Source organism: Empidonax traillii, unplaced genomic scaffold (genome assembly GCF_003031625.1).
Source record: "Empidonax traillii isolate 1590-97213 ecotype Southwest subspecies unplaced genomic scaffold, ASM303162v1 scaffold520:size1094406, whole genome shotgun sequence".
NCBI lineage: Eukaryota > Metazoa > Chordata > Aves > Passeriformes > Tyrannidae > Empidonax > Empidonax traillii.
In genome coordinates, this window is record NW_020955713.1 from 994055 (window position 1) to 1006468 (window position 12414).

Here is a 12414-nt window from a genome sequence, read left to right on the forward strand (position 1 = left end):
GAGCAGGGACAGCCCCCAGGGAATGGCTGGAGCTGTGTCAGGGCAGGCTCAGGGTGGATCTCAGGGAAAGGTTCTTCCCCCAGAGGGTGGTTGGCACTGAACAGGCTCCCCAGGGCAGTGGGCACAGCCCCAAGGCTGCCAGAGCTCCAGGAGGGTTTGGATGATCCTCTGGGGCACAGGGGGTGACCCTTGGGGATGGGCCTGTGCAGGGCTGAGGGTCGGACTGGATGATCCTTGTGGGTCCCTTCTAACTCAGCATATTCTGAATTCTGAGATGTTTCTTGGGCAAATTTCCTCAGTGGTACCGGTGTGTGGTTTCTGCAGGGGAATGGAGGGGATCAGACCTGAGGGCCAGTTCAAGGAACCAGAAGGAACTGCTATCTGACACACAGACAACAGGATTTGGTGGCCAAAGAGGAAAGTTCTTTAGAGCCACCTCCCCAACAAACGAGAGTTATGTGAGTGGCAGATAAACAGGGGCACTTACAGGGCTCTTCACAGAGAAATTGGCCACCAACTGCCATGGCCTCAGGACCAAGTGGCCTTTAAAGAAACCCAGCACCAGTCAATAAAATAACCAGAATGATGTGTGTCTCATCTGAAAAGGCCCTTCCAGACACAAGTTTTCCAGTTATAAAGTTTCAACCACCACTTGTTGACTAATAATACATCAATACATCATTATTAGTGTCCCTCTCCCCACGGTGCCTATACATTGAACCAGCCTGTGCCCAGCGTTCTCCATAGGGACAACATCGAATCAGAGAATATCCTGAGCTGGGAGGGACCCACAAGGATCATCCAGTCCAACCCTCAGCCCTGCACAGACACCCCAACAATCCCACCCTGTCCCTCAGAGCGTTGTCCAAACCCTCCTGCAGCTCTGGCAGCCTTGGGGCTGTGCCCACTGCCCTGGGGAGCCTGTTCAGTGCCAACCACCCTCTGGGGGAAGAACCTTTCCCTGAGATCCAGCCTGAGCCTGCCCTGACACAGCTCCAGCCATTCCCTGGGGGCTGTCCCTGCTCACAGAGAGCAGAGATCGGAGTTGTCCCTCAGGAGGAACCTGCAGACCCCAGTGAGTCTCCCCTCGGTCTCTTCTCCAGCTGAACAAACCCAGTGGCCTCAGCTGCTCCTTGGTGGCTTCCCCTCTAGTCCACCCAGGTCATCCAACAGCAAAAGCCGCTCCCCACTGCACAGCAATGAAACCAACCTGGCCTGGAAACCACCGTTCTCAGGGCACAGCACCTGCAGAGCTGCTGCTGCTGCCCAGCCAGGAGCCGTGGGGAGAAGGGGATCCTACACAGCAAACACCCACCCTGCAGATGCTTTCACCAAGGGCTGGGGACCATGGCTGAAGGAGAAGCTCTCACTGCTCCCCATCAGTGGTCATATCCCCACCTCTCCCTCCCAGGGCACCAGGGAGGTTTTCCAGGGTTGCCCGTGTATTGCTCAATCTCTCAAGAGCTGTAGAGGCACAAAAACTCTGAAAATACACTGAGACTTTCCTCCAAACTGCAAGATCTTGAAGTCAGAAATAGTTATGGACTTCTAGGCTTTCCCTAGACATCCTGACCCTGCACAGACAGCAGTGACCTCCCACCCTGCTGCTCTTGGTGGCTGTCCTGGCAGGGACAGGAGGACAGGAAGGACAATGATGCTTCTGAGACAACCACCAGCTGAGGACAACTCCCAGGTTTCTTTCCAGCAGTGTGGAAAATGATCAAGCAAAACCCAGGAGAAAATTGAACATCATTTCTCTCCCCCTGCAAGACGAGGCAACCCCAACAACACCACAGGGGAACCCTAATTAGCTTCCTTCTGAGTCCCTCGAAGGAAACATGGCCCAACTGCTCTTCCTTCTTTATATCAGCAGCTGCCTTTGGCTCTCAGAGACACTACAGGGAGCTGCTCCAGGTCACAGCCAACAGAGGCAAGTGCAAGAGAGGTGCCTTGCCAGGTTCTTGCAGGAAGCCCCGTTCCCTGGAGCAGGGGGAGAGGACAGTCTGATGTTCACAGAAAAAAAAGAAAAAGCTCCTTCTCATCACAGCTGGAGGTGGGGTGGGGACAGGAAGAGCTGTTTTGGAAGGGGCACACCACAGCCAGCCCAAAGTCAAAATTATTCCCATAATGTGACTAGTGATCAGAAAAACAAACAAACAGCAACCTGTAAAACCTTCTTTAGAGCTAAATCTAATTATTTACACAAAGCATCCACATTCCACAAGGCAACTTTCCTGGAAACATTTCAGTGGTTTCTCAGGCTTTCCTCCCAGTTGCTCCATCTCTGCGTTTGGGCCACCGTGGGCCAGGTGCCTGATGGGCAAGTCACTGAACAAGCCAAAAGAAGATCACCAGCTTTTTCTTTCTGATCTGGCTGAGCCTTTCGGGGTGACCCAGCAGAAGTTGCAGCAGGTCAGTCATGCTGAGCCAGGACCCTGAGGTGGATGTGCACCTTGGCTCTGGGCTCTCCACGAGCCCAGGGACAGCTCTGCAGAGCTCTGCTGTCCCCACACACAGGCAGGGAAGGGGGGGTGGCTGCTGCCACGTCTTACCGAGCGTCTGCTGGTTGCGGACCCCACCTATGACCACGCAGATCTCGGCGGGAACATCTCCCGGCCCGTCTTTGATGTTGTTCTTGGAATCTTTGGTGTCGTCCTGCCAGATCACCTCTTCAATGTAGTCATCTGGTACCTCTGTCTTCACTTTCACCTCAGTCATCATTCCAGCCTCTTCACTGGGTGAGGACTGAGATGTCATGGAGTCGGAGCCCTCTGCTTTCGGGCTCTGTGGGCTCCTCTTCAAACACTCCCTGAATGGGGGAAAAGGAGAAAACGTGAATGCTCACTGTCAAGTGCTCACCTTCTCATACCAGGACCCAATGCAAGGTACCTTGGTTTATGCAGGTTATTTAAAATAAGCACGGGTAGAAATGCGTGCCTGTCAAACAAGGGAAGTAATTAAAATGTAACCAGACAAAAGCATTTGCTAATAATGAAAATAACCCTCATCATCACAATCAACAGCAGCAGGACCTAAACAAGGGCACAGAACTCCACGTGGTTGCCATGAGGCCACGAGCACAGCTCCAGCAGCTCTGACAGCAGGTGCTGCACCAAGACTACTCCACACATGTAAAAGCAAAGCCCTGCTCTTCTGTGGCACTGGGGACACGGGTCAGGGGTGGACCTGGCAGTGCTGGATTAATGGTTCAACTGGATGATCTTAAAGGTCTTTTCCACCCCCTAAATGAATCTCTGATTCTCTGGCATTTTTAATTTGGAGCACTTGTGCACTTGTCCATCACATCCTCTCTTTTATCCCTTCAAGCAGCCTGACATCCTGTGGTATTCCCATGGCTTTATTTAACATATATGGTGCTGATCAAAGGGCATCATCTATAGGATGAGGATATTCAGGGAGACTATCCCGTTATGGACAGATGCAACTATCAGGCATGACAGAAAGTGTGATGGATGGGGAGAGGCAGAGGAGATCCACTGTGTTCAAAAACAGATTAAGGGAATAACATGTGTTTTCATCTTGGAAAGAAAAAGCTGAAAATTCGTGGGAGAAAATAATCAATAAAAACACTCAAAACCCCATAGAAAAGGACACTGGGCACCTCAAAGCTGCAAAACAACTTCAGCAAGTGCTGTGGAGGCAAAAGGCAAAGGGGGCTTGAGCACGAGACCTGGTAATAAAAAAGTGGAGCTCCTTTCCCAAATGCACCATCCCACCACTCCTTAGGGGCTCCTGGTTTTTCATACTGGTTATTAATAAACTCCAGCACACAATACAAAGAGAAAATAATTGCTGCTTCAGTTTGTGCAGATATCAGAAGAACTAAATATACAAAAGCTTATACTAGCCAGAAACAGAAAAGCCTGTGACGTATTTAGTAGTCTTGCAAACACTGGGAACAGCCAAAGGTGTTTGGAAATGGTTTAGGCAGAAGTAACAGGCAAAATAAAGAGAAAAATAGGCTGAAGTTATGGATGATTTTAGATCATGCAACAGCAACAGAGAAGGAAATCCCATTGCTTGGAACAGCGTAAAGTCAGAATAAAGTATGAATTAAAAATGTCTGAAAACCAACACCTGCAATGGGTTCTGACACTGGTTATGGAGCTGACAGAGAAAGCAAAACACTGCAACTGGAGTGGGTAATCCTGGGAGGACAGGGCTGAGGGAGCAGAGGAACCAAGAGTAATTGCTGCCCAACCTCCAACACAGACATGGAGTTGCTGTTTCAAAACGGGTCAGTCATGTCCTATCATCAGATATTTTATTATTCTTTCCCTTCAATCTCATTATGGAGAGAGATGTACAATTAATAGCCCCTAAACAGAGAGAATTAGCCTTGACCTGCCTTCCCACTCATTTCCTGCCTCCTCACACATACTCCCCCCTGCTCCCAAAGTCATGCAGGGCTTTCACAAGGGAGAAAGATAAATTAAGACAGAGAAAATGTGGTTGAAAAGTGGACTATCTTTAAGGAAATATCACTGGATGTCCCAAAGGCCCATCAATCTCACCCTACATGGAGTGGCTCAGCACCTGTCCCAAGGGGAAGGTACAAAACCCTCAGGGATCAGAAAAGGGTGGGATTAATTGCAAATCTATCAAATCAAGGAGGTGTGAAATGCAAACCACTGATAAAGGCAGCAATTGGGTGGATAGGAAAAACTCTCTGATGAGGACTGTGGAGGAAAAACAAAGTCAACCAGTACAATTCCCCCTGGGAGGCTGGAAGGTGGGAGCAGGCAGTGAGAGCCAGCTCTGCTGTGAAGTGCAGGAAAAACACCTCAGTTATTGATGGTACAGCAACCTGTACCTGCCAGTCCTGGACAAACACACGTGGAAATCCATGCAGGAGCCAGGGGACATGCAGTTAAAGACTAATACAAGTGGCAGTGAAGCAGAGGCTGCGGCTCTCTGAGATTATAAATGGGGTAAGAACATAAAGACTTTCTGATGGCACCTACTTTGCATCCACACCAGTGGATCCCTCTCTCTGTAGCTGGCTCTGCCCAAGACAAGAGGTTGCAGAACAGTCAAACAAGTCCAGGAAGGTGGGTGCCCCCCAAAACTGTGATGCCAGGGGCAGGTCACACTGCAGTCCCCTCAGGCTGCAGACACACTGAGCACCCAGAGGTGAGCAGAAAAGCTGGAGATGGGTCACAAAAGCAGCACTGAAATGGTTCGAGTCTGGGGAAAAGACACTTCATGACTTTGTGAGACCAAAGCACTGCAATCCATTTCTCATGCCAAAAGGGAGACTGGGAGATGATTTGATTGCAGCATATTATCAGTCTTCCTGGGGAGAAAATACTGTCTTTCCTTAATTTGGCAGGGAAGAGTAGACTACAAGCTCATCCTGCAAGCTTGAAATGAGGCATAAAATATCAGCATGGATGGTGGTCCTCTGGAATAACTACTTTCCAAAGGATTATGCTCAAGGAGAACAAATGTCCTCGAGTTCTCAAACCCAGAGATGTGTATCTGGCTGGCCCCAGGACAGATGTGCACTGGCCACACTTGGTGGCCTGAAGCTGCAGGAATACATAAATTATTAGACCAGGCCAAGGGACCCTCAAAACCTTTGCCCTTCACACCCATTGACTTTCTGGATCCATCTCTGCCAAGGAAGTGACTTCCCAGCTGGGCTGTCTGCCCTTGGGTGGGACCTAAACCTCAAAGAGGAACTGAAAGCAATCCATTGCCCCACATGTTCCAGACTGATGCGCAGAGGGACACCAAGCCCCAAATGCATGGAGCCTTCTGCAAGATTTCATGGTCCACCAGCCCTGCTGATCCCGTGAAAAACAATTAAAACAGTACAAAAAAAAAAAAACAAACCGGCACCACTGGATTTCTACACCAATGTTACAACAAACAGAGTCCTTCTCTGTGTTCTGACACTTTCTAGGAGGGCTGAAGGCAGTAGATGTACCAGGTTACAACTGGGTGTGGCTGCAGCTCTGCACATCCCCCTCCCGGACACGGCAGAGCCCCTTGAGCTCAATCTGTGCTATGCAGGGGACAGAGGAGCCAGGAGGCTCTGATTGCTTCAAGTGATGCACAAGAGGGGCATCACCAGCTGCTGACAACAGCAGAGGAGGTGATGGATCCTCCTACCTTCCCTGCGTGTGGAGAACATCTCCCTCACCTCGATCCTTACAGCCCCCAAAGGGCTGATGGACACACCACGCAGGAGAACTTGTCTAACACTACAAGCAATCCCCAGCAGGATCACTGTGCTAGGGCTCTGCCAGCATTGACAGGGGTCCCACAGCACAGTGACCATCCAGGGGCAGATCAACCTCTCATTCCTCTTGGACACTGACACCAAAAAGCTCCCCAAGCACAAAGGTGGGCTCCTTTCCAGGTGGCACAGGGGGTCAGAGAGCTGCTGTGCAGATGGCAGGACCCAATGGAGCAGCTGAGCTCTCCAAAAGCTACTTGGTGCCCCTGCTGGGGCTGCACAGCTTTGGAGAGGAGGAGGCAGTGATGGGGAAGACAACTCTCACAGCAGAACGAGCATCACTTCCCTGGGGCCTCGGGTGAAATCCAGGCAGTGCTCCTGTGGTTGGAGCAGAACCAGGGTCAGTCCAGGCTTCTGGAGCCCAGTTGTTGGCTGGGATATAACTGTCCCTAGGGAGCTGGGCTGAGGGAACAATCCTCATGGGACAGTAGAGTTTGAAACCTCCTGGTTTGGCTGGGAAAGAACACCAACATCCTGAGCTAAATGGAAAAGAAAGGGAAATGAGTGACACTGGAAAACTTCAGGCAGGATGGAGAGGGGTACACACAGACACAGGGTTCCTGGGAGGACAGAGCCACCACAGGCTCCACCACGTGCTGGCCCACGGGAGGTGACCAGAAAAGCATCATTCCCTGCCCATCCCGTTGCTCCCTGGATGGTGGATCCCCTGCAAGCCCGTGAGGCTGCACTTGCTCAGTGCTGTGCTGAATTTCGCCTCCCCTGTTTCTGGGCAGCACAAAGAGCCTCCAGTTAGAGATGAAGCAGCAGGACAGGTGGAATCTACTCCTTCTCCAGAAACTGCCCCCGAGACACAGTGACAGAGAACATCCTGCCTGGGGGGATGAAGAAATCAGGCACCACCTGGTTCATTCCTGTCCCCCTGCAGAACCACCAGAGCTGAGGCACAACTGCTGCAAAGTGTCAGAGAGAGGACGAGGAAGAAAAGCAGGGAATTTTCAGATCTGCAGATCCTAAGGCTGGAAGCAGGTCTTATTGGGCTGGGTGAGGGCACACAGGGAGAAAAGGACTTGTAGTTTTCAGGACTTCAGTTTAAGTCCTGGAAACTGAACCAGGAGGTGCCCACAAGGCTCAGAGCTGACACTGGGCCAGCACAGAGACCAGTCCCATCTGCTGCACCCCTGCAGAGCACTGCTGGGGAACACTCTGGGACCAGTGATGGTCAGAGCCTCCACTTGGTGGAGACAGCAGCGCACAGGAACCAAGGGAGAACCTGCCACAAGCATCTCCCACTGCTGGGCCCCTCAGCCATCCCTCTCCTGGTGGCTCTGAGCACAGTCCCAGCCTCATGTCACCACATTTCTGCATGAAACAATGCAGCTTTAATGTTCAAGTGTGGCCTCCCAGGGATCAGCTGCAGTTCCCTCTGCAGGGCCAACCTGCATTTAACATCCATGGCACGATGTTCCTGGGGGGAGGACATTCTTCAGCCAAGGCACTGCTTGCACAGGACAAACACTGCTCAGAGAAATGAGACCAGAGAGGAGCAGAGTGCACAGGCACTCTGGTTTAAACCCTACCTCCTTCCACAGGGTGCACCTTCTCCATGGCTTTGACCCTTCCTGGGTCAGAGGTTGGGGAATACCAACCTCCTTCGCTGCTTCATGTCTCGTCTTTACTGAATTGTGGACCTTGGCAATCCAAGAGGCTCTTCCTTGCCCAGGAGAGGAAGCAGAAGCCTTGGGATCACACACTGTTCCCACTCTCACTCGGAGCCGTGCCTGGTTGCTGCGACAGGTAAGGTCCTGTTTCACTTTCCAGAACAGACTCTCTGGATTTTGAACATGAAAGAGGCAAACAAACATTGCACTCACATGTATCACTGCTCTGACTAAGTAGGCCACACAGCCAATTACTGTATTACCAGCTCTGCCATCTCACAATGCTCATTTCAACATTGCTGCCTCCTTTGATCAGCAGACTTTCATCTTCCGATGACGTTACGGCCACTTTCATGTCAAACACAAGTGTGTGAAGGCAGAAGAGATTTAAGGAGGCCTTAATGAAGACTCATCGTGGGGAACTGGAAAGGTAGGGGTAAAAATGGGTTCCTGAACCCATTTAGGTCCAGCTTCCTTGGCCCTACACCCGAGGAAGTTGTGAAGGCCTCAGGCTTCAGCAGAGATCGATGATGCAGCACAACAGGATTGGCCTGAAGTGCAAATCTGGCTGTGAAGCTGAGCAGCCTGGGTGATGCCTCACCAGCAGCAACACAAGGGCAATGCCAGGAGCTCTTCCAGAGGGAAGGACACAAAGCTCTTCCAGCTGGTCTCCCGTGGAAGGAGGAGAGGAGAAGGGGTGAAAGCTGCAGTGTGGTGCTGTTCCCATCTCTGGAGAGCATTTCTCTCTGGCTGTGATGAGCAAAACCAGCGATGAGTGAAAGCAAACAGGGCCCGTCAGCTGCTGCAGCCACAAGAAACTCGCGTTTGCAGTTTGCTTTTTCTGATCTGGAGTAGCATCCTCATAAATAATGAAAGTGACTAAAAGCTACTTAAAAAACACACACTCCTCCCTTATGAAAGAATGAGAAAAAAACCCAATTATAAAAGGACATTTCTTCCAGCTAGGAATAATTTGTCATGTAATTCTCTGAAGACAGCAACAGAAACATGCCTGCTCTGTGCTCCCTTTGAGTGATCTGTGATTGCATGTGTACTCAGATGGCTTCTAATGAGGCTATTTTTACAGCACACATCCTGCTGAGCTTTTGGGGAGGGGCAAAGTGAGATCAGTGAAACATCAGTCCTCAACGTCAGCCCCTCAAAAGGAGAGGAGAAGGAAACAAATGTGGAGGAGGACACTGCTCTGAACCAACACTACAAACAATGAAGGTTCTTCCCCCCCAGCAGTAAATGTGGAGCATTTTGGGGTTTTTCCTGGACACCACTCAAGCTGGAAAACCAAATCACTATTGCCTTGATGATATCAATGATGGCCAGGTTGGACAGGGCTTGCCTAGTGGAAGGTGTCCCTGCCGTGGCAGGAGGTGGAATGAGATGGTCTTCGAGGTCCTTCCAACCCACGGCATTCTGTGATTGTGTGGTGACAGCCCCTCAGCAGAGGATGGTGTGTGCCAGTTAAAGTACTGCAACACCTCTTTTGTCCTTGGAAAGCTCCTGTGCTGCAGCACCAAGGAGGTGCAGGAAGGACTCAAACACAGCCATGAGGACAGGAGCCTGGAGGAACATGCTCTGCAGAGCCCACCCGCATGGCACCATCACCAGGGGGAGGCTCCAACTTTTGGTAAAGTTGGCTCGTCCCATGCCAGATCAAAGGGCCTCAACTGCCAGAAAGCAAAGGAAGCAAAAAACAGGGGAGGCTGAAACTGGGCTCAATTTACAGACATCTGCCGTGGTTTTACAAGAACCAGAATGTTCCTTTCCTGACTGGGGCAATGGGAAGCAGAATAGACAGAGCAGATGTAAATGAACCCTCGTTTTACAAGGAGATGATGAAAGCAGGACAGAAAAAGAGAGATGTAAATTGAAAATCTGCTCGTCTGATAAACGAGTTGTGGTGGCCTCCCCACGCCGTCCCTACAGCTCTCATCATCTCCCTAAGGCAGCCCAGGGGGTGGGCCCTGTGCCTCACACCAGGAGGAGGGAAGGAAGCAGAGGAACTGCCTGGTGCCCTCCATTGGGGAGATCTCTTGTGCAGACACCACCAGGCAAAGAGATTTTCAAGTTCAGGGTTAAAAGAGAGAAAACCAGGAGCTATTTCCCCAGTGCAACAGTTGAGCTTCCCGTCTCCGGGCCTTTGGTCCAGCTTCAGATGTTCCCTCACAGCTTGAAAGGCAAAGAGACCATCTCGCCCTCCCATGTCACAGCTCACAGAGGTGTTTCTCTGTCAAAACTCCACCTGCAGCCTGAGCTGGTGCCTCTCTTGGAAGGGTTGTATTGATTTTTCAGGTGTAAAGCGCTGGAATAACTATCACATGGCTGGGTCCCTCCTCTGAGTGATCGTTCCCTGAAACTGTACTTCCAGTGTGGAATTGCTGCCTCTGGTCACTGGTTATTGGTTTGATGGAAAAGAGATTCTCTAACTGGGAGTGTCCCCTCCACAGGAGAAAACAACCCCTTCTGCTGCCTCTTGAATGAATCAAAGCAAACATTTACTTAAATTACTGTGTGCACACTAAAATCTTCCTTCTAATCCTTGACTCTTTCCATGAACGTTTGGGAGCCCTTCCACGTTCCAAAGGACAGACACCCAAGCAGGACCAAGTGTGCCACCAGCACTCTTGGTAACACACACAGTGGCAGCACACGCTGGTGCTGTGTCTGAACCCCAAATTTTCATTTGGCCACAGAGTGGAACAAGTTCACGGTCCCTCATGTTCCACCAGGAGGTTTCAGTTCTCTTCACGATTTTCCAAGATGCCAATGTGAATTCCCAAAGTATGGATTTAATCACTGACAGCAAAATTATAGGGAAATCCCGTTCACTCATATTCTGACGTTTTTTAGGGAATGGGAACTCGCTCCTCCATCAGCAGCAGTGGAGTGGAGACCTGCTGAAGAACAGAAAAAAAGAAGGAGCTGCTCAGAGCTCCTGGGCATCTTCCACATGCAACATGTTCTTGAGAACCTCGTGATTTAAGGACTCCAAGGTGTCTGCTACATTGCAAGAGCTCCTTCCAGTCTCTGTTCTTCCTCTGTCCACAGCTGCACTCCTGGGGGACTGGCTGGTTTTCTTCACAAGGCTGGTGGGTCCCCTCTTTGCCACACATGACCTTCCTGAACAGGCTCATCCCTTACATCCTGGCCAAGGGTGAACGTGCAGCTCTCGAGCACTGTGAGGTCCTTGCTCCAAGTCAAGCAGCTGGGCCTGGAGCCCTCACACAGACTGGGCACACAGAGAACATCTCCGAGGCACGAGAAGCAGCCCAAACACTGGCCTTATCTGGGACACATTTATGTTTTCTGCTTTCTCCTCCCAAAATCAACTGAGACCACATCCTCCTGCAGGCAGAGGTGTAACAGTAACTGCCATTTCTGTTTTCCTGAAAAAACTTGCTCAATAAATACCAATATTTATAAGGAACTCATGAACTTATAAGGACTTGAAGGCTTTTCAGAAGAGAGATGCCTCAAGGAGTATCCCCACGTTCCTCTGAGGGCAGCCAGCTCTTAAAAACAGAGGTAACAGCTTTGCAAACCCCCGAAATACCCACGCAACACTCGGTGCTACGTGTGCTGTCAGTGCTAAAATCCTGGGAAAACAAACAAACAAAGCAGAATACTTAATTTTCCAGCTATCTGGGTCTAGGAAAACACACAACCTTTCCTGACAGCAAACTCTGCCTCGGGAAGTCGAGGAGGAATTTAATTGTGCATTCATTCCTCAAGGGACGCTCGGCAGCTCCGAATCCTTCAGAGAAGGTAAATCCAGGACCAAACCAGGCTGCCTCTCCTCTAGAAATGAAACATTAAAACAAAACCCAGAACAATAGTCAAGAGCCACAAAGAATTCCTAAGGTATTAGCAAAACAAATTCCCTTCAGTCCTTATTAGGAATATCTTGAGGATGGTTTGAAGAGGAAAGTCTAACCAAATACAAAAAAAATTTGGCTTATCCAACAAAAAACAGCCGCGTTCTCTTTGCCAAAAGCAAAAGAATTCAGTCAGATGAAAAATGCGACACACAAATGATGCAGGTTAAAAACTGAATTTAAGATGATAATGGAATAGCTGCCAGCGTCTTTAAATTTTCAAGCGTGGAAATGTCAACAGAGACAAAGAAATTCAGGGAAAAACAAAGAGAATAGATTAAGGGTTTATTTATATCGGTGAAAGAGCTCTATGTTGCTTGACTAGGAAATGACTGAGGGGCTGAGAACTGCCTGAAACGGCCACAAGTCCCCAACAAGGCCATGAGGAGCCTGTGCTGGGCTGGGCCACCAAACTGGTGATGGCAACATGGAATGGCCAGGGATGATGGGATGGAGAGAGCACGGGAGAAGATGGACAGGAAGGGAGACAGGACCTTGGGATGTGGTTTGTTCAGCTGCAGAAGAGGAGACTGAGGGGAGAGCTCATTGCAGTTCCAACTGCCTGGGCAGGGGCAGAGGAGGGGCAGGACTGAGCTCTGCTCTGGGGGGAGCAGGGACAGCCCCCAGGGAATGGCTGGAG

The 12414-nt window shown here is 50.3% G+C and overlaps 1 protein-coding gene across 1 annotated transcript in view; it reads right to left on the reverse strand.

Annotated features, from left to right (window-relative positions):
- Positions 1–12414, reverse strand: part of ZNF618 (zinc finger protein 618) — a 110571-nt gene that overhangs the window by 76502 nt on the left and 21655 nt on the right. Inside the window, exon 4 of the mRNA XM_027896888.1 lies at positions 2553–2809. Coding sequence (XP_027752689.1) covers positions 2553–2809 — 257 coding nt within the window. The remainder of the gene's footprint in view (positions 1–2552; positions 2810–12414) is intronic.